Source organism: Mustela erminea, chromosome 2 (assembly GCF_009829155.1).
Source record: "Mustela erminea isolate mMusErm1 chromosome 2, mMusErm1.Pri, whole genome shotgun sequence".
NCBI classification, from domain to species: Eukaryota; Metazoa; Chordata; class Mammalia; order Carnivora; family Mustelidae; genus Mustela; species Mustela erminea.
This window is the reverse complement of record NC_045615.1, coordinates 138,646,767-138,669,180: the sequence shown is the minus strand read 5'-3', so window position 1 is coordinate 138,669,180 and position 22,414 is coordinate 138,646,767. Positions and strand designations below refer to the sequence as shown.

Sequence of the window (22,414 nt, the reverse complement as noted above, 5' to 3'; positions counted from 1 at the left end):
AACGCTCCAGTAGACAAAGGCAGGGCAAAGTAGACTATAAAGAAAAAGGTGTTTTCTCCCTTTCCTACCAGGCGGGCACAGGACCTCTCAGACCTTCCTGCTCGGACTTAGGTATGCGCAAATACACGATGAAATCACTTATCAGTTTGCTGACACACAAGGGTTCACGCTAGGCCTGTAAATCCTGCCCCTCGCATACCTGGTGGTCTGCCAGGCGAGGGCCCGCACATGCGCTCTGCTAGTGGCCTGTCTTCCATCACCTCCCTGCACGGAGGCGTGTGTACGGGTCACTGTCCTGGCCATGGTTCTACTACTGTAAAGATTCCAGCGACAAGATCCAAGAAGAATTCTTCTTGTGATGAAATATCCACCCGTTCCTATTATGCTAAGAGGTTTTGTTCTTAGGAACAGATGCCGTTTTTTGGTATCTACTGGGAGGACCCCTTGAGAGGTAGTTGCAGATGTGGAAAAAAAAAGTTACTTTATAATTCATTTAAAATTCCTGTCTTTGGTTTCCATTCCTCCCAACTGGAAAGGGCTCTTCTGCCATAACCTTGAGCCTTGAGCCTTGAGCCTTGCAAGGTGCCTCTTTTTCCCCAGGCCTGCGCACAGGCACTTGGTGGGTCCCAGCTGACTTTCCTACCTTGTCCACCCTCCAGCCTGGCCACTGACGCCCCTCTCTGCCAGCATTCGGCCCAAAGACGATGCTTCTCAGGTCTGTCTGTTGGCCTGAGTGCACCCCAGAGTCTGGCACCCAGCAGGCCCTAAGGGGAGGTTTGCTGACATATACTGTGTGGCTGTTATGTTAAGTTCTCCACGGTTCTTCCTTTCCCCCAGATTCTATATGAGGCCGTTGTCCTATTACCTACAATACTTGCCTCTGTTGTTTCTAAGAGCAAGTTTTAACCATATGCCTTGCAGGGGCATGACTCTGCCCAAAGTAGTATTTTATCCTAAAAACCGTAAACTATAGCTTGTCAATCAACATTATTTAAAAGATACCCATAATTCCGCTACTTAAAACAATTTTTCTCTTTTAGCCATGGTCTTTCTCGTGCATGCACTGAGATTTAGTTGTAATCACGCTGCTCGTTGGGATCAGAAATTTATCAATTCACGCACAGAATTCAGCCATCTTAACTCCACCATAAGAACTGAGAATTCTTCGTTCTGAATACAGAACTGGCTGACACGAAGTGGTTAGAGGTGAAGCATGAAGGAGATGATTTTTAAAAGTTGTATCGAAAATCCTAAGCTGTGGATTGCCCTGGTAACAAGCTAGTGGAGATATATTTGGAAGGCAGATATACTGACAACGCTCTAAAAAAAAAGTAGCCCCCCCACTTTCCCCACCATCCTAAGCAGGGGCCCCTCATAAATATATTTAACCTTTTTCATGGTGGCCTCAGGCCCTCAGGGGAAAGTTTCCATAATGCCACGACGCTGCATCCCCGAGGCAAACGAGGCCACACTGTCCCTTGCCTCTGTTCCCTTGCTGACAGATCACTTGGTCACTTAGCATCTGCTCCTGGTCCTTAATCTCACTTTGGTAAACCCAAACACAATCCTGTCATAGAACTTAATCCAAAACAGAAACTAAGGACCTAGAGTCAGGACTTGGGAGAACTTCTATGATTTACATATATGTGAGCTTCCTTGGAACTCTGACTTTGACAATGGCACGTGTTTGGCTTAATTCCTTATTCTTAGATAGACTTCAGAAAGTAGACATTATCGGGTCAATTGCTCGGGTAACACGTTATTTTTCATCCTAATGGAAAGAGCTGGGACTCCTGTTGCAGATGGAGGTCTGCCATGGGCAGTGGGGGGCAGGGTAAGGAGTGGAATGAACTCTGGGAAGAAGGGAAGAGGCACCCCCGTGAGACGACTACACCACGAAGGCCCCTACCGCCCCTCTACCCACCCCAGATGAGAGTGCAAGGAGTCAAGCCCATGCCAGTTGCTCTTTCTCAAGGAAACAGAACTCACCCTGGGTGCTAAAGCCTGCCTCTTGCTAGCTAGCGCCCCAATCCCCTCTCCTGCCCTACCGCAGCCTCCTAGCCTGCCCCCCCCCCACCCCAGACTCATCCCACAGCACAACCTGACAGTCACCCTGGGTCATGTCACCATTTGCTTTTCTTGAATAATGACCTACAGCCTTTATTCATGTGCTTGGGATATTAGAAGGGAAAGCAGGTATCAGCTGGAGCTCCTCATTAGACCCATTTTCAAGCCATTTTCCCCACCAACACAGGAAAAGAAGACAAAATGGGGGAGGGGAGTAAAAACAGGGATGGCCACACCCACAAAGACTGTTTGCAGAGATGAACTGCAAGGAACCACCCGGCAGGGATTTCAAGGAACCTAAAGAATGTGGCTTAATCTTTATCCCAAATGTCACCTTCCTGAGCCAGAGAAAAGCAAACAACAAGGAAAACTGTAGCCTGCCCTTTTTAAAGGACACAGAAATGTGGCCATACCATGAAAAAATGATGTTTGCTTGGAAAGACACACACACACACACACACACACACACACACACATCAAAATAGCTATGCTCTGATGGCAGAATTAGGTGTACTTTTTGTCTGTTTAAAAGACAAAACTTGGGCGCCTGGGTGGCTCAGTGGGTTAAGCCGCTGCCTTCGGCTCGGGTCATGATCTCAGGGTCCTGGGATCGAGTCCCGCATCGGGCTCTCTGCTCAGCAGGGAGCCTGCTTCCTCCTCTCTCTCTCTCTGCCTGCCTCTCTGCCTACTTGTGATGTCTCTCTGTCAAATAAATAAATAAATAAATCTTTAAAAAAATAAAAAAATAAAAGACAAAACTTTTTCCTTTTCATAACCTACGTCCATAAAAATCAATGTGAACCAAGACAAGAAAGCAAAAAAACTTCATAACCAAAGTAATATAAATATGAAAAGACCACATTCAGCACCCAAGTATCAAACACCTGGCAAAGGGCCAACAGCTTTTCCTAGGAATACAAAATGTCTTTGAGAGATTCACTTTCTCTCGATGTAACATGAAAACACATACATTCTAATACTATGTATTTGTACTAAGGTCCATGCCCTGCAAACAAAATCCGGCTCCAACTAGTTCAAGCAATGAAGGAGAATTCATTAAAAAGATATGGGAGTAGCTCGGGAAAATCCAAAGACCTGCAGGGAAACGGGATCATGTCCTTTCAAGTCTACCACCCAGGAGAGAAAATGCGCTTCTCCTAGCTTCAATCTGAAACTCCCTGGGAACTTGATCTGATTGGCCTGGCCTCAGTCACCTGCCAGCCCCTGGAACAACTTCTGTGGCCAAAGGGACAAGGTTCTTACCAGAAAACGAACAGGGTGAGGTAGGGGATGGGGTGCAGGGGGTGGGGGTGGGGGGTAGATCAGACCAACAGGAGGAACCCACGCTTTGACACATAATAAAAGGGTATGTGAACCAGTCAGCAAAAGGTCGTGGGTCAGTACAAAGAAGGCTATTAAGCTAATGACGAGGCTTCGAAGCTGACCAGCAAGAGCTGTCAGATGGCAGAGCGGAGAGGAAACCCTCCAAGCGGAGGGACGCGGTGCATCCGGGAGCGGTCTTTTAACCTGGGGGGAGCATGGAGTTTGCAGCAGGAGGCGAGGCTGGAACGGAGTGTTAGGGAATGACATGTCCGATTTGCTCAGTTTTTTGTTTTGGTTTTGTTTTTTTAAGTAAGACCACAGGAGGTCCATGAAACCTAGTTGGGAGCAGAGAGAGAGGACAGGAAAATCGGTCTGAAAGGGGCTGAAATTGTCAAACGCACAGGCTAGGAGAGGGCCAGAAACACCGCAAAGAGGAAGGGGAGAAGAGCCTCCAGCTCAGACTTGTCTGGAAATACTCCTTTTCTTTTTACCCTGCACACAGCCACAGTGACAAGCCACCCTGGATTTCAGTCTGATATTATCCGACCAGTTATTGTGAGCTGCAAACACAGGACGGAATTTGAGACACTTTAAATGACAAAACAAACATTTTCTGCCAAATGATCTTTCAAAATAGACACTTAATATAAGAAATTCCATTGCACATAAGGGTTCAAAGCAGCAAAGCTTATTTTAACTTTGATGTACAAACCAAAGAGTCCCCCACTACCAGCATTCTAAGTAGGTTTCCTAGCAATCCCGAGTATTTCTCCCAAGTGTATTCATCTTTTCAGTTCCCTTCTAGTGTTCTGAATTCTTTGGCTTAGCTGCTGGCTATAAATAGGACATTTGGTGACTTGTTTCGACTATGTTCCCTCTCTCAAACAGGAAGAGACGGCACACATACCACATTAGAAAAGTACACATTTTTAAATTCTTCACTCTTTCCTAAGGCAGTCCTTCCTTTCATGAGGGATAGTCCCAAATCTGAACGAGGACCTACCTGCATATTCGTAGAACCACTCTAAGCATCTCTTACTTGAAAAGGCTTCTTCTTCCGTCTTTATTCTGGTTGAATCATATTTCCTATACATGCTAGAAATGGAGAAAGGAGTCTGAAATTATTTAAAGATGCGGAGTTTCTTTTAAGTGGCAGACAGTTTTTTCCTCTTTTACCCAAACCAGACATCTATTCAACCAGTATTTCCAGTATATTTTAAACATTTTGCTTCCTGCACGTGGACGTTTCAGCTTTTATAACTACACTTTTAAACACAGTCAGACCCAAAACAGAATTAAATGGTAAATACTTGATACAGGCTTTGCTCTGATTAACAAGTACTCAGTAAGGACTGATTTAATATACCCCCCTCTACCTCACGAGCCAGAACCACCTACAGAAGGATATAGTGAGACGCAGCCAGAACTGGCTAAAGTGTTTCCTCCCAGCAATGACCCTACAACTCACTCCTGTCTCTGCGTTAGATTCTCCTTTCAGGTCTTACAAATCAGGGTGGGCAGAGAATGCAGGCTAAGGAAGAACCCATCAGTATTGGACACGTCAAGGGAATATTAAGCAAATAAAAAGAAACATAAAATTATGTCCAAGCATCTAAGGGGAAAAAACCTCAGAAGAGAGAAGTACAGGAGCCTGGCTTCGGCCCCTCTCCTGTCGTGCCCCACTGGTATGGAAACACCCAGCATAAGCTGCAGAACCAAGTCAGGAAGCCCAGCAGCCTACTCCTGCAACACGGACTCCGCAGGAGTTCTGCATTTTGTGATGACTGGGACCTAAGAACCAAGATGTTTCCCATCTGGGGAAGGGAGAGAAGGCCAAGATCTTTAAAGTAGTCCTTTCAACAGAAAATTTCTGACTATATACCTTTTCTTTTCCTCATTTATATATAAATTGCCTAAACACGTATGTGTATGCATATATATATATATGTCAACACTTAAGAATATAGTTTTAATTTACATATTATATTTTACAAAGATCATACACAAGTACATTTTAGTAAAAATTTATTCATGACCTAGACATTCACCAGAGTATCTGTATATACCGATTAGAGTTTCTGGGTTTTCATACCGAGCATGGCTATAGGGTATCAAGATACTGAAACAGCAAACCCCCCAGTTTTGTATTTCTTCTATAGACCACACTACCCAGAAACAAAGGTGGGACTGGCCAACGGTTCAGAGAGCTTCCAATCCTGGGCTGAGACATTCTCAGCTCACGAACTGTAACCGATCAACAACATGGAGACCTACACAGGACATTGCCATGTTTGAACCGCTTTGAAGTGCTCTACATAAAAAAGGACAATTGAGTACTATTTGGTAAATAAAAGATACCAATACATGTGATTATATGAATGAACCTCCGAAACAACATGCTAAGTCAAAGAAGCGTGAAACAAACACACCGCTCACGTGAAATGCCCAGGAAAGGCCAATCTGTACACGGCCGCTAAATGGGGCGTTGTAGGCATCTGGGGGTGAGAACGGGGTTGGGGGTGGGGGACTGTGAATGGGTCTCAGGTATCTCACTGGGGAGGTGGACATCTTCTAAAACTGGTTTGTGTGATGGTTGCATTAACCCTTAACTACTTGGTAAAAATCACTAACTGTACGCTTAACGTGGATGAGAGCTACGGTATGTAAATAAAGTTGGTGTTTTTTTTTTAAAAGACCAAGAATGAAACTCAGCCAAAGCTACAGACCCCTATCCCTTGGGTGGCCAGTGAAATACTATCCTATTGGCAAGAGGACATCAACCCTCCCGCAATGCAGCTACCAGTTTCTAAGCAGCTTTCTCATACGGAGTTATCCCAGCGAGTGGTGAGAAGGAACGAGGGCTGTGGATGGAGTCACAAACTCCATGTGACTATCAGCATGTAACAGCTCCATGACCAGAGCATCAACACCACCAAAGAAGTATCAAGTGCCTGTCTTCCCAAAGCTGAAAATCACTGGTTGAAGCCTTGCTGGTGATTGTCTTAGTCACTGCTACCTTCTTACAGATCACATTTGCTGCTCATCCGGGCTAGGATGAGGGATGCCATTTTCAGAGTCGAGTTCTCTATCCTTCCAAATGAGGCAGAGCATATTAAGTACCATGGCAAGAAAACAACAGAAAGATCTCATCTAAATCCCCTTGGTTCACAGATGTGAATATTCAGGCCCATGAGTGAAGTAACCTACAGAGCCAGAATGGAGGAAAGTGGAAAAAAGGCAGAAAAGATTGAAATTATGATGTCTGTTCCCAACGACTCACGAAAATCCAGGTGAAAGATTAAAGATGCGTAAGATACACAAGTCTACTGACTTCCAGAGTGACCAAAACCACTTCTCTAAGAGAGAAGTGGTTTGCAGGGTCTTATTTTTCACGGTTTCTAAAGAAATTCTCACTCATCTGAGACTGGTCTGCCTGGCTAACACTCCAAGCAGGCTAAGAGTGGCCAGACCCCCGGCGCCCCCCCAGCCACTCGGCCCTGGGGGCCCTCATGAAAGCAATTATGGATTCCTGTGATTGTGTTTGGTGAGACCCTCTTAGAGGACAGATACATACCAATCCTGTGGTCCTCAACGGGCACAGACGGCAAGCCCTTGAAAGGAAAGAAAGAGACTCTACACCAGTTTTGGTGGCTCAACGGACCGAGATAAAAGTTCAATTTCTAAGAACTCGACTTACCTAATTTGGATTTCATTCATAAACCCACACATAAAATAAATATCCCAAGATAATTACACTCTGAAAGTGTGCCTCTTTGATACACGTCATCGTGTCTGATCTACCGGCTCTGCGACATACCCATCGTGTCTACTTTTCTTGGCGGATAAGTCATCTCCAGACGCGGGTCTTCTCTTTTTCCTCGGCGGCATCACTTTACTAAAGCAGTCTGAAGAGCTGCACGAGCGCAGGCTTCCTAGGGACAAAGGGTCACAGGGCACAACAGCCAGTTTAGCCACATCCTACGTCCCCAGAGCGCGCCACCCGCCAAATTAAGAACATCTGCGGCTTGTATTGTAAAGGGTTTTGATGTTATTTGTAAATGTTCTAAGGTGAAAAAAAAGGTTTTTGGTTCCTCTTTGGGAAAATGTTTCCGTCAAGAAATAAACCTAGAAAATGACACAAGTAAGTTAATATCCCCCCGCCCCAAAAAAACACATTAGAAACGGAAGTTATCATGATCTCCATTTACTCTCCAAAAACACGAACGTAAATCATCAAAGCTTTCGGTCTCTTTCATAGGTCAGTGTTCCTTCAAAAGGAACTGCACTGCCATCTCATTTGTGTATTTCATTAGGCAAGGTCAGATCAACCAGTAACCTTGAATCTAAAGCACTAACAAGTACATTAGTCCCAATACTATTAAGCTTCAAGGGATAGCTGATATCAGAGAAACAAGATTTAGATTTTTTGGACAGAAGCCTGACAGGATCTTGAGCAAAATTCCCATACTAATTTTTAGTCTGCTTCTGCCACTTTTGGTCAGGATTTTCAGAAGCAAACCTTCATTTGGTAAAAGATACTAAAATGTACTAACAGATGATCCCAATAGGGAACATGTACAGGGACCTCACGGTCAGCCAGGCCCAGTTTCTAACACTTACACGATGTCTTCACTTGTTAACCTCCTACCCGGTGGCTTACGAAAAGAGAATCCTCACTACTGCCTACGCCGGTAAGAGAATGGGGGCAGGGAGAGCTTGGGTTAAGTGGCGAAATTGGAGTTCAAACCCAGACAGTCTTGCTTTGGACTGTCTAAAGCCATTACAACTTACAAAACAATTATAAGATAATTAAAACGTGTCCATCCTGGCACAGGTGCTACCGGATATGCCATCTGGGTCCCACACTAACCCTGAATGTCAGTCTGGCAAGGTAGAGATTGTTATCTCTGCTCGACAGATGAGAAAAACCAAAGCTTGGACATTCAAGTGGTTTTCCAAGGTCCCCAAAGTGTTGAGGGGTGAATTCAGGACCCCCATGTCTCTCTTCCTGCCACTAGTCCCTTGGTAGAAGGCCCTGGGCTCTCCCTGAGTCAGAGGACAAGAGGGAGCTTAAGAAGGGTGCTGGTGTTTGAATGATCTGTGTTCAGTGAGTAAGTTTATGCAGCTTGATCCATCACTGACCTATTCTGTTTTAAGAGCAAGAACTATGATGCCTCCCTCTCGGGAGTTTCGTGAAGAAACACACGCCTTGGAAGTGCTTCGCTGCCAAGCACTGTGTGTAGAGAGATGGTGGGGGTATAAACAGACACACATTCTAATGGCAGGGATGCAGGGATGCCCGCGCTGCTCAGGGGGACCCCAGTGCCCCTGTGTAAGCATTGCTAGAATCCCCAGTTTCACAGATGAAGAAACTGAAGAAGAGCGATTAAGTCCCAGCCGGAAAGCAGCAGGTGAAGTGGATGATGGAAGCCAAGCAGCTCCACAGCCAAGTCCCCGCGCTCAGCCACTACTCAGTGTCGCCTCCCTGAGGCCGTCCCAGCAGAGACGGAGAAGCAGAGAACTCGGGACAGAGCCCCAGGTGAGGGGGGATGTGTCAGAGCTGAGAAAGACCCGGGCGGGGAGAAACACTCGGAAGGGAAAAAGCGTTGTGCTCTACAAGCCAAAGGAGGAAAGTGGGTTTGGAGGTGTGGTCCAGGGCAGCCGAGGTCAGCTCAGGAAGGAGCGAAGGCCCCCACGAAGACCCCCACCAGACTGAGGGATGAAGGGCCCACAGCAGCAGGGGGCAGGGGCAAGGGTGGAGGCCAGGCTGTGGCGGGCCTGGCTGCAGAGGGATGCGGGTGAGGGAGCCCGCACAGGGCACAAGAGAGCTCTTTCTAGAAACCTGCTCTGAGGGCAGGGAGAGAGCTGTCCATAGCTACAGGTCACAGCCCCAGGAAGAGCGCTGATCAGGACTGGAACCTAAATCCCGGTTCACAGTGAGGCTCACAAATGGAGCTAGGTTCCCAGGGCGCCGTGCTTCAGGCACGGATGGGCTGAGAGCACCTCTTCTGTCATAAGCCACGACCACAGTCCGCACAGGGCAGCTGCCCAGTGCCAGGCACTGAGCGATGCATGAGCTCCTCCTCCTGCCTCCTCCTCTAGCTCGGAAGCAGACCCCAGACAGGGCGAAAAAGACAACCCGCAGTCACCCTTCTCCAGCTCCCGCCCAGATCCTGTGCAAGGATGCCAACGGAGAGTTTTCGGAGACAAAAGGCGGACAGTATCTCGGACCCCAGCAACAGCAGCGGCAACTGGAAGAGGAAGGTGGGGAAAGAGCCTCCCACCACCGCACACTCCCCGTCTTCCCTACAGAATGGTCCTGTTTATAAATAACACTAAAGCGTACAAAAAGGTCCGAAGAGTTTCACAGTGACCCAAGCTTTTTAAAAAAAAAAAAGAAAGAGAAAAGGAAAAGATTTACTCTTGTTCCATGAATGCTTTGGGGTAAGGTCTGCAGAGTGTAACAGTGTGTCCCGCCTGGCTGGAAAGCCGGCCACAGGGCTTGGAAACAACAGTGTGTCCAAGGAACAGCGCGTGTTGGCGAGGACGTGGGGCTAACAAGACCATCGTGCACTGCTGGTGGGCAGACAAGCTGGTGCAGCCACTCTGGAAAACGGTACAGAGGTCCCCCCAAAAACTGAAAATAGGAATACCTATGACCCAGCAATTCTGCTGCTCGGTTTTTATACCCAAGAAAAACAAAAACACTAATTTGAAAAGACTATATGGACTCCAATGCTAGGTGCAGCATTATTTACAACAGCCCAGAACGGAAACAATTTTAGTGGCCAGCAATAGATGAATGGATAAAGAAGAGGTGGGGCATACAGATAGTGGAATATTATTCGGCCATTAAAAAATAATCAAGTCTTGCCATATGCAACAACGCAGATGACCTGGAGAGTATTATACTAAGTGAAGTAAGTCGGAAAAAGACAAACACCGTCTGATTTCACTTATATATGTAGAGTCTAAAAAAAAAAAAAGAAAGAAAAAAGAAAAAACAAACAGAAACAGACTCATAAATAACAAAGAACAATTTGGTGGCTGACAGAGGGGATGTGGGCTGGGGGGATGGGCAAAATAAGAAAATAAGTGAAAGGGATTAAGAGATACAAACTTCCACTTATAGGTAAGTCACAGGGATGCAAAGTAGAGCACAGGGAATAGAGTCGATAATATTGTAATAACCTTATAGGGTGAGCGATGGTAACGATGCTTTTCCTGGGGAGCCCCATGTACTGTACAGAATTATCCAATCAGTATGTGGTACACCTGAAACTAATACAACATCATATGTCAACTACACTTCAATTTAAAAAAAGAAAGGAAGGAAGGAAGAGTGGTCTGTCTTAAACCTCAAAGCTCATTTTCCCCTCCTTGATGTTTATTTATAAAGAGAAGTCAGGGCGCCTAGGTGACACAGTCCGTTAAGCATCGGACTCTTGATTTCAGCTCAGGTCATGACCGCAGGGTCATGAGATCGAGCACTGCCTCCATTTTAAGATTCTCTCCCTCTCCTCCTGCCCTTCCCTGCCCCCTTCCACTCTGCTCACTTTCCTTCTCCCTCTTAAAAAAAAAAAAAAGTCATTTCCATCCAGTACTGGGGATGGGTTGGTTCTGAGCACCTCATGTGGCAATAACCACCCCTTTACACCAGGGTCTGCAGAACATGGAGAACACACCATATCCCCGCAGCCCACGAACAATGCACACTGCTTAAAATGATGTCTCCACCAACATTCACCAATGAAAGTTAAGCCACTAGCTCCTCTGCGATCTGCTTCCTCGCAGACACACTGGCACAACGTCTGGCTTTCGCTGAGGCCTCCTTTTCAAGGGTATCCTATTTTCGGTAAACACAAACATCTTAGGCTCACTTGTTCAACTTTCCCTTATTTTCTTCCTTATTGTTGAATGTTTTCTGTGAGAAGTTTCACAAATCACTCTTTTTTTGGGTGGTTGTATAAAATGCACTCCTATTTGAGCCCCAATCTGGCATTTTATTCTTTGATTAAAATGTTTATCTTCTAACTCGGCTTTTGCTTAGACCGCTCCACTCTAATGACCAGCATAGGCGAGTGGCTGCCTGGGGCCATCTTTCACCAAGAAACAACGTCTGTTCACCTTCCCAGCGCCCTCACCGGCTCGCTGACCCATTCACCCCGTCCCAGAGGAAAGACGTGTCAAACTTATCCCCCAGTGTAGATACAAAGGCCACACAGCATAGCTCCAGAGGTAGAACCCTAGAACCCGTAATGTCCGGGAAAAGGCTACATGAAGCAATTTTTTAATGCTGAGGAAAGCAAGCTTACTTACAATACACTTTGCCACAGGAACCAAATCAACAAAATACACAACTCAAGGCTTATGTGCTCCAAACCTGCTCCCCTTCCCCCGACCCCGACAGAGCTCCAGGGAGTCTACCTGAGCAAGGGCAACACCGAGCGCTTGTAAGTGCACACACAAAGGCACACCCTGGCTTGGAGGGCCCCATCTGGTTCACCTGTGCATACACAGCAGCTGATACAGTATCTTAGTACAATAATAAGATACATACATTACTGAGAATCCTACAGTAGGCCCTCAATAAATAAGTGTTCCTAAAACATGTGTAAATCAAATTCTATTTAAAAAGTCAGTACAGGGGCACCTGGGTGGCTCAGTGGGTGAAGCCCTTGCCTTCGGCTCAGGTCCTGATCTCAGGGTCCTGGGATCAAGCCCTACACTGGGCTCTCTGCTCAGCGGGGAGTCTGCTTCCTATGCATCCCCCACCCCAACCCCTGCCTGCCTCTCGGCCTACTTGTGATCTCTGTCTGTCAAATAAATTAAAAAAAAAAAAAAAAAAAAAAAAGGAAGTTTCCTCAGTGCCTTTCCAGATATTTAAAATACCAATGAATAGACACTCTTATCATCATTTCAGATTTTTTTTTCCGTTTGTCAATAAAATAAGCACTCAACTTTAAGTCGCCTGGCAAGTAAGACTATTTTTTAAACAAAAAATATTCGAGAATGTTTGCTTTTTTTTTTTTTTTTAAGATTTAATGTATTTATTTGACAGAGAGAGATACAGCGAGAGAGGGAACAGCAGGCTCCCTGCCAAGCAAGGAGCCAGACATGGGGCTTGGTCCCAAGACTCTGGGATCATGACCTGGGCCGAAGGCAGACACTTAACGACTGAGCCACCCAGATGCCCCGAGAATGTTTGCTTCTTAAAATACCTCTGAAATGTCTTTTATAATAAAAATTATAATCACTTAAATGAATATTTTATAAATTTGTATTTATTTGTATCATTAAAATTTGGCTTTACTGACTCAGAATTTGTATCACTTAATCCACTTCAATTAAACTTTAAACTAGAAAAACAACTTAAAAAAAAGGTTATGAAATGTTGTCTACTTCAAATAATGTACTATTTATCCCCAAGAAGTAGCTATGGAAGTACAATCAATGTGACATTATCGATCGAGGCAAAATGTAAAGGTGGACATTTTAAAGAATAACTCTGAAGCATTTTTAAAGTTATCCTCACAAGTCTGAGAGATATTATTACCATCCCAATTCTACAGATGAGAAAACTGACCTATAGAGTTGAGCACCCAAAAGTTCCTAGATCAATAAGTGCTTAACAAAGAAAAAGCAACTTCCATAGATGAACTTTAAGAAATCCCAAAATTCATTTGAAATGATCACAGGTACAAGTTTTCATTCTTTGCCAATCATCCAAGAGAAAGCACTGAATGAAAAAGATTTTAAAGATCCATCTTATATCATGAGAAATATTTGCCACACAGGAAAGAAATGCCTTTTGATAATAGTAATAATAATAAAGAAAGAGGAAGGGGGGAGAAGAATCTCAACTAACAATCACAAACTCTGACATTCTTTAATATTATCTTGATGTCCTGGTGTTCAGTCTCAGTATTTCTACACTAGATGGACAGTCTGAAATCTACCCTGATGCTGGGGTGTGTGTGTGTGTGTGTGTGTGTGTGTGTGTGTGTTAGTCCTTAAGAAGGCAAGAAAAACTGCTTATATTTTTTACCCAAGGGTTATAACTTGAGTTCAGGTTCACTTATTTTTGATTTAGTGTTAAAAGAACTTCGGATCACTAAACTGGATCCAAAGTGATCTCAGGTATTAAATAGAACAAATGAAATCTTCTATTCACTGCCTATATTTTCAAATAAATCGGGTAGTCGGTGAAGTCTTTTCACATTAAACAATCAGAAATACTACCAACATCCTTCAGCTTATTTATTTTAATAGTTGGTCCCACAAAATCTATTTTAAATAGCAACTCGAGTTCACCTGGATCAGACCAAAGGCTGTTTAATGACTATCCTGCTTGCTATTTTGAGGATAATTTGGCTAAACTTACTACTTTTTTTTTTTTTAAAGATTTTATTTATTTACCTGATAGATAAAGTGCACAAACACAAGAAGGCAGAGCAGCAGGCAGAGAGAGAGAGGAAGGGAAGCAGGCTCCCCGCTGAGCAGGGAGCCCGATGTGGCGCTCGATCCCAGAACCCTGAGATCATGACCTGAGATGAAGGCAGAGGCTTTACCCACTGAGCCACCCAGGCACCCCACTTTTTTTTTTAAGATTGTATTTATTTGAGAGTGTGTGCACGAGAGGGAGAAGTAGATGCCCCACTGAGTAGGGAGACTGATGCAGGGCTAGATCCCAGCGACACTGAGATCATGACCTGAGCCTAAGGCAGACACTTAACCAACTGAACACCCAGGCATCCCTAAACCTGTTATTCTTAATAAACAGTATCTAAGTAGGTGCTCCACTGCCTTTTCTTTTTTAATGTTTTTGTTTGGGGGCCTCAAGAGATCCATAAAATCAGAGAATTTGTCTGACTTTTCCTAACAGCGTAAATGCATGTTCTAACGCAAAAAAATCTCACTAATTTTTCGTTTTATTGAGTTTATTATAACCTTGTTTCACTTAATAACATACACAGCTCATTCCGCCACTTCAGTACTTTTCACATGGCTGTTTCGCCTCACTTGTCACTGAACAATGTCACAAAGACATAGTGATTTCGGTTGATAAACAGATCACATTTCAAAACACCTTTCTAGTACCTAATATTTTCTTTCATGTCCTTGAACAGATCATTGAACTACTTGCTTGCCTGAGTGAAACTATTTGGGTCTAAATGGGAAACTTTTTCCCTATTTAAGATAAGAAAATTTTGCCGTTCCTTTCTAAATACTGACTTCTGACATTGTAGTCTTTCTCCTCATTCATTGTTTTTTGTCCCTTCCATTTGGCTTTTCTTATTCATTCCCTAATCTGGATTTGGAGCTACTTGTCCAAGATGAACTCTGTCTGTCTCTCTTTTTCTTTTTTTGGTGGGAGGAAGACCGGAAGCAGCAAAGGAAAGTGTGAGAAGAGACAGAGCAGGAAGACAGCAGCCTCTCTTGGACTTAGGACTGGCTCCTCCATGTACAGTTCCTTATAGAGACTGCTGAGACCACGGCTGAGCCAAAAAGATTCAAAGCAGCATCACGGTGATTAATGTTCTCGGATTTCCAAACATAGCAGATTTAATGTTTCATTTTTAAAGCACACTCTGTCAGGTATGGTAATCACAAGTGATGCTATAACCAAATAGGGAAATGCTAACGAAATGGACTATTCGAAGAAATTACTAATGCTAATTGACACTGACGGGCACGTACGAGGTACCAGGCATTGCACCAGCACGTTACATACCACACAGCACACACATCCTCTGTCCCCAAGGGTGAGAGAGGAGGCATGAGGCCAGATACATTTTCCACTTTCATTTTCTTAATTATAGTTTCCAGTTTTTAAATTGCCACATTCAGGTTAAATATTTAGACATAAAATTACTATAGTAACAATATTCATTTAAATCTAAAGTTCCGAATTAACTACATAATGTACAAAATTCAGAACTTAAGAGGTTTTAATCACTTCTGCTAAAGAAGAGACAACCTCAAGGCTGTACCAACACAAAATTCAGTTTTCAGTCAAAATTGCGTGAACTCAGAAGTTTAAAAAACTCCTCAGAGCCCACCAATATATCAGTTCAGAATTGGAGAGAAACGTGCTTTACTTCTGAACTATTAAAACTGGCCCTGAAAATTTTATTTCAGCATAATTGAGAGTAGCCGAGTCAAAGAGACTTAAATGTGTATCAGTAGGAGGCTGCAGAAATATTATGATAGATCTATGAACTTTAAAAATGCAGAGACATGAAAATATAGAGCAGATGCTTTATAAATGTGCTACTAGAAAAAGATCGAGATGCACTGAGTGACAAACACAAGAGGCACATATAAATATATACTGTTGAGGGGGGATACCATCATCATTGGGGAGACAAACAAGAATGGAAGAGTTACCCCTAGAGAGTCAAATGCAGACTGCTAACAGGGGATGACAGCTGGGGTAATAAAATGGAAAAGAAACTTTCATTTTTTTAGTTTATACCTTTTCGACATTTCTTTTAAAACCATGTGCAAACATTGTTTTCAAAATGTACTAAGCAAATTGCATTTGATTGCCCTTGAGTTGATTTACTGACACAGAAAGATCAGGTGAAGAGAACCTCTGTGGCCTGGCCTTCTAGAACACTCCCTAGCATAGACTCTGCCCCCCACCCCCACCCCCCACCACCTCTCTCACTCCTTGCCCTGGAAGGAGAAGTGTCTGATCGAATTAGTGGTCCAGGGAGAAAGAGCTGAGCAGAGGGGCCCAGCCCCTTCTGAACTCCCTTTCAGACTGGTCTGCTGGCAGACGCTCGCACTCCTCCGCGGTCATAACTGGCGGGGCGTGGGGGGGGGGCACAGCAGGTGCGCCCCCCTGGGCTCGTCTGGCTGTGGCGGCGACTGGGCGTCAGGCTATCTCCCTCAGGTGAAATACAGAAAAGCCGCCGCCTTCTCGCCGCACACCAGAGCTGTGTTCTCCAACAAAACTGTTACTTCAATCTCCATCTTACACCTCATTTTCAACTGGTTCTGAACCAATCTGGAGGAGAAGGGAGGAGAGCTCTAAATCCCCAAACCTCCAAGATATACCATTAAATGAAAAAAACAGCAAGATGCTGTATAGTATGTCCATTGTGATCTTAGAGATGCTGAATTTTTAAAGTACTATAAAAGTATACGCATACATGGACTGTCTGAAAGAACACATATTCAACAGCGTAACGGGGGAAGGCTGGACTGGGAGACGAGAAGGACTGTCACTTTTTATTCCATTCGCTTTTGTGCTGCTCAAAATTCACCAACAAGCCTGGACTCCTGTGGTCATTTTCAAAAACTTTAAAATACATTTTAATGATTTTTGCTGGGAGATGTAGTAACCACAGATCAAGTCCAAGCTTCTGTGAACCTTCAGATTAGCAACAGTTTGGGGAAGTGGTTCTCAAAGGGTGGTCTTCTGACCAGCTGCACCAGCATCATCTGAGACCTTGTTAGAAATGCACACTCTAGGGGCGCCTCGGTGGCTCAGTGGGTTAAAGCCTCTGCCTTCGGCTTGGGTCATGATCCCAGGGTCCTGGGATGGAGCCCCCCCCACCCCCACCCCGCATCAGGCTCTCTGCTCAGCAGGGAGCCTGCTTCCTCCTCTCTCTGCCTGCTTCTCTGGCTGTCAAATAAATAAATAAAATCTTAAAAAAAAAAAAAAGAAAGAGAGAAAGAAATGCACAAAATGCACGCTCTGGGGCCCCAGCCCCAGTCTACAGAATCAGAAACTCTGGGGGAGGAGATTAGCAATCTATTTTAACGTGCCCTCCCTGGAGGGTTATAAGCTAGCTAAAGTTTAAGAACTACAGGACTAGAGAGCTGTTTGTAATTATTAATTTCCATTTCCCAATTCATAAATCCTCAAGACCTATACAACACATACACCCAACACTCTACTCATCTATCCAATGATCAGTCATCTCAATTCTGAATAATAACCAGTGTGGGATACTTTTCGAACCACATCACCGTAGTAAGTTTTTAATATAAACTAAAATACCTGAGTAAAAAAACAGTACTGTGAAACCGCTAGGGAGGATTCCCAGCCCCTTTAAAGAGACTGAATTACTCTGACAGAAGCCAGAGCCCCACAACAGATAGGCTGCTGGGAGGGAGCTATAACATGGCTTCCCTCAGACACCCTAAGAAACACCTCAACCAAGTAACAGCTTGTTGCTGTATTACAACACAGAGCATTCTCAACTCGTGTTTCTCCTTCATAACTTTATATTACAAGGCTTATTTAAAATTAAGTAGTGTAAGCATTTACAGATACCTGTTGGGTGATCGTCTTGGCCAACGTCTTCTGTTAGATTCTGTAAGAAATATGTTCATTATTACCAAGAAATCACACACCACACAGCAATTATGAAAATTCATAAACATTTTCATAAACAGCCAGAATCTTCATATCTGTAATCTAAATTTTTACCAAATACACGTAAAACAATTACTTTAAACAGCTGGTAGTTTTGTCTTTAAGAGGTTGACTTACTAGCTTATTAAGGGTGTGGTAGATCTTATGAATATTTGCCAGTGTTGAGAGATGAGGGTTCAGCTGGAAGTCTTTAAAAGAAAAAGAAGAAAATTCAGTGTCATTTATTTCCCAGGCTGCCAAAACAGTGTAAAAGAAGAAAACTCAGAAATGAAGAAAAACAAATGTTTGGATACCACTGAATGGTATTCTCCATTAATCTGATACTTATTAAATAAAATACAACATGCAACTACTGACCTATCTCTTAGAAATAAAGTCTGGCAATAAAGTCAAATTCCCAACCGAATTTGTTTAAGTTCATGAAATTTTCATGTGAACGGTAAGGAAAAACAAAAACCCCACAGTAGTTGTAAAATCCTACCAGCAATGAACCTGAACATAAGAGAAAAATGTCAATAATGTTAGCGAATTAAAGTCACACAAATAGAAGAAAGATCTCAGAAGAAACATGTTCACTTTCTCTTTCTCTTTCCTTTTCCCCTTCTTCCCCGGAATTACTAATACAGTATCAAAGCAAGCTCCTGGACAGCAAAGTATAAAAAAGCATCTCAACCATTTGGCATTTCTTGCAATATATTTATTTTGTTGGCTCTTATACAAGAGAGACCAAAAATGGAACCTAAGCCCCTCCCCTCCCATCCAGCAAACACAGACAAATCAAAGGACTCCACTGCAAGCTGAGGCCAGGAGCCCAGAGACCAGGGATAGAGCCTACAGTTACTTGCACTGCAAGATTAAAAAATGCCACAAACCCAGGAACGCAGAAGCAGAAATCATGCTCATAAACCTGTCCAAATCCAAGAACATTATCCCCCATCATCTCTAATAATTTCAGGATCACATGCTCAATCATACCCCCATCTTAGAATCCCACACAACATAAAACGTTCAACTGTTAGGCTTTTTGAACATCTAAGTTCAAATGTTTCTTGTCGCTTGCACACACATATGAGGCTACATAAATATAAGTTGAAAGTCTACAAACCATTTTATATTTGAATAAACATCAAAGAGTATTTTCATAAAATATCAAGATTTATACTAGTTCCTTTACCATCAGAAAAGTTAGCCTGAAAGTAACCTTGAAGAGATACTGTAACTCCCCCAAGTTAGGCCATTCTGATTTTTAAAAAAAGGAAAAAAATTGCCTTTCACTGGAACAGTTTCTTTGGGACATGTATTAGATGCAAAGAAAAGACCAAAGAGCAGACACTACAAGTTGTCTGTGCTGGGCTGGACTCTGGGCTGCTGCTCCGAGGCTGGAAAGCAAGCTGACTTCCCTGCCAGTATTTAGAAGGCTTTACTTTCTTTTCGAAATTGTGCCAGGAATCCAGTTCTGGGCAGGCCGGTAGAGCAGAGCCCTTGGCATTCACAAGTCACTGTCGGGAACAGCAGGCACATATGCACACACACACACACACACACACACACACACACACACACAGGTGTGCTGCTGGACCCACCTGGTGGCAGAGATGGTCAGAGGCTCTGCTCACAGTCATGGAGAACTGCCCAACTAACCAGATTTTTTGGCTGAGAGACAACCAGAGCAGGGCCTCAGACTCTAAATGGGCTTGACAAAAGACAAGTGTTACTTGTTTAGCATCTGAATGCTTCAGCCATACTTAAGGTAAATGATGACATAATGTGGCCCAGAATCATGATTTTCCATCTTAATCAGTGCAGTTGCACAGAAGACGTTTAGGAACGCATTTGGAGTATGTGAACATATGTGTGTGCGTTTATTTACTTATGCGTATATTTAGTAAACATTGGTGGGGTCTCTAGAGCTAGGAGCAGCAGTGCTCTCTGATCCACAAGAGGCTTTGGGGAGCCTGAACAAAGCAGCCCCCCTGCCCCACATTATCACCACACCATGACCTCCCCTTCTTCGTACTCTCTCAATTTCAAAATCAGAAGACAAACGATACACTCCATCATCATCTCTAAATTAAATGCTGAAATAAACTCCTGCCCACCCCCCCAAAAACTAAAAACTGAAGAAATTTAAGGATCTAGATTCTGTCTTCACTGAAGCCACACGGTGGGGGGGGGGGGGGCACAGAAAAAGAGGCTTGCCAAAGATCATTCAAGCACCCAGGTTTCCAGATGCCCCACCCCCATGCTAGACTTTTTCACCACTCTGATGTTAATTCAACTGTTGAAATTCACATAAAAGAATCTAAATGACGGACCCCTGGGTGGCTCAGTTGGTTAAACATATGACTTTGGATCTCTGCTCAGGTCATGGTCTCAGGGTTAAGAGATCGAGCCTGGCATCAGGCTGGGTATGACGCCTGCTTAAGATTCTCTCTCTTGGGGCACCTGGGTGGCTCAGTTATTAAGTGTCTGCCTTTGGCTCAGGTCATGATCTCAGGGTCCTGGAATCGAGCCCTCCATCGGGCTCCCTGCTCCGTGGGAAGCCTGCTTCTCCTCCCATTTCCCCTGCTTGTGTTCCTGCTCTTGCTCTCTCTCTCTCTGTCAAACAAATAAATAAAATCTGAAAAAAAAAAAAAAGAAAAAGAAAAAACTCCTCCCTCTCCCTTTGTCCCCCCTTAAAAAAAAAAAAAAAAACCTAAATGAATTAAAATTTCTAAATCCTTCTATACACACACACAGAGTTCTGTACTAAAAATCACAGCCAAAATACCACTTCGATTTACCAGCTCTCTGTGAAGACCGAAAGGTGATGTGAATCTCAGGACTACCAGTTATTTAACCTAAATCTCACCGCTCTTATCTATAAAATGAGATTATGATTCCTAGATAAGGCAGACATCCATTATAATGCCTAGACCATATTAAGTGTCCAATAAAAGAGACCAATTATCACTACATTCGCTAAAATCATTTTCCGTATCACACCGCTATCTAAAATGGTCCCTAATTTCCACTAGTCCAAGTCAAACCCCAAAACCCCAACTCCCAAATTGGGGCCACTTCTGTGATTGAGGCATGTGGCCTGGTATGTCTTTACAGCCTATGATGGCATTTCTATATTCATATACCATCAACTGGTGTCCATGAGGACAGTCAAAGATAACCTTGACATAGTGGGGAAAAAAAGACGAGCATTTAAGACCAGGTTCTACATATGAACTTTCAGCTCACAGGCAATGTGGCTAAAAGGTTTATTTCGCAAATCACACAATACAGTCAGGGATTTTCCATTTCCACCTCCATTGTCATCACCACCTCATCACTGCATCACCAAAAGGAAAAAGAAACCAGCAACACGTATACTTTCTCTTTAGCTTCACCAAGGAAAGCAGCAGCTAAGGAGGAGACACAAATTCAGAGAAAAAAAAGACCAAAATGGCATTAAAAGATAAATCCACAAAGGTTAACACATATTGAATTTATGGTTCATCTGTTTAGTGCTCAGGGCAAGTAACAGACCTTGAAATCTAAAATAGATTTCACATCCTTAAGGAATAGATATTAAGGGTAAAGATCAAATGCTTTCCAGAGAACGTATTTAGGAAAGCACTAACTGATTCATAAAAATTTTCTTCTGCTCGTATTTCAATTCCAAAGGATAAATGCTAGGTTAAGTCACCTTTATTCCATGATCAAATGACTCTCCAGAGTAAAGCACTGACTGGGTTTCACTCTCCTCTACGACATGCAAACCCTATTATCCTGTATTAAAAGCCAAACCTGGCTGTGCAAAAAAAGCATAGCCTGCTTAATAAACAGCACGCCTAAATGAGCTGGTATTCTTACAACCATCAACAAAGAATGACTGGGATAAAGCTTCCTGCGTTTTTGTTTATTGTTTTGTAATTACCATTTGCTGTGACCTATATATGATAAAAGAAAAAAATGAATAACAAGTGGGGGAGGGGGGAAGGGAAGGGGCCAAAGTCCATGTCCCCAACCTACCCTACATATAGAGTTCCACGATAAAACAGGCCCAAACATTAGGAAGGAAACAATTATGTAACTTCAGACAATGACCACCAACCAAAAGAATCAAATTTTAAAAACGAACAGTCCTAATAGGAGTTTGTTTCCAGAAGATCAGAAACAATTTCAACTCCTAAAAATCCAATCCTTCCCTCATACCATATAGTCAGTTGTCAAAAACAGCGCGGAGATGATCTCAATTACAATAGCAACAAAAAGCAATCATACACACAAGAATAAACAAATACGGAACATACCAATGAAAAAACCATGAAAGTTCACTGAAACACACAAGTGTGAGATATCAGAGATATTACACCACTGGAATGCAAACAGTATTATAAAAAGCAACCACTTTCCCTTTGCACTAAACTACAAATTAAATGCAATCAAATTCCTCCTCTTCCTGCCTTCCAGATCTCCACCCCAAAAGAGGTGGAGAAAAGGAAGGGAGTCAGGCAGACTGATTCTAAAGTTCATCTGAAAGAATAAACACTCTGGCCTTGCCAAGAAATCGCTGAAAAGGAAGAATGAGGAAGAACGTGCCCTATCAGATAGCAATACACAGTATAAAGCAGAGGTTGGTCAATTCTTTGTAGAGGG

At 43.5% G+C, this 22,414-nt stretch overlaps 1 protein-coding gene across 8 annotated transcripts in view; it reads right to left on the bottom strand.

The window, feature by feature from the left end:
- The window catches only part of DCUN1D4 (defective in cullin neddylation 1 domain containing 4), a 79,815-nt gene that overhangs the window by 31,910 nt on the left and 25,491 nt on the right, over positions 1–22,414 (bottom strand). For 6 of the 8 annotated variants that reach the window (XR_004283454.1, XM_032334275.1, XM_032334276.1 and 3 more), the window contains 4 exons: positions 17,900–17,970; positions 17,681–17,720; positions 7,208–7,322; positions 4,394–4,485 (listed from right to left, as the gene is read on the bottom strand). Coding sequence is in view for 7 of the 8 variants with exons in the window: in XM_032334275.1 (XP_032190166.1) it covers positions 4,394–4,485; positions 7,208–7,322; positions 17,681–17,720; positions 17,900–17,970 (318 nt within the window). In the remaining variant the exon portion in view is untranslated. Of the gene's footprint in view, positions 1–4,393; positions 4,486–6,964; positions 7,174–7,207; positions 7,323–17,680; positions 17,721–17,899; positions 17,971–18,139; positions 18,538–22,414 lie in introns of those variants that run through there. The other 2 variants (XM_032334278.1, XM_032334280.1) reach the window with 2 other exon arrangements.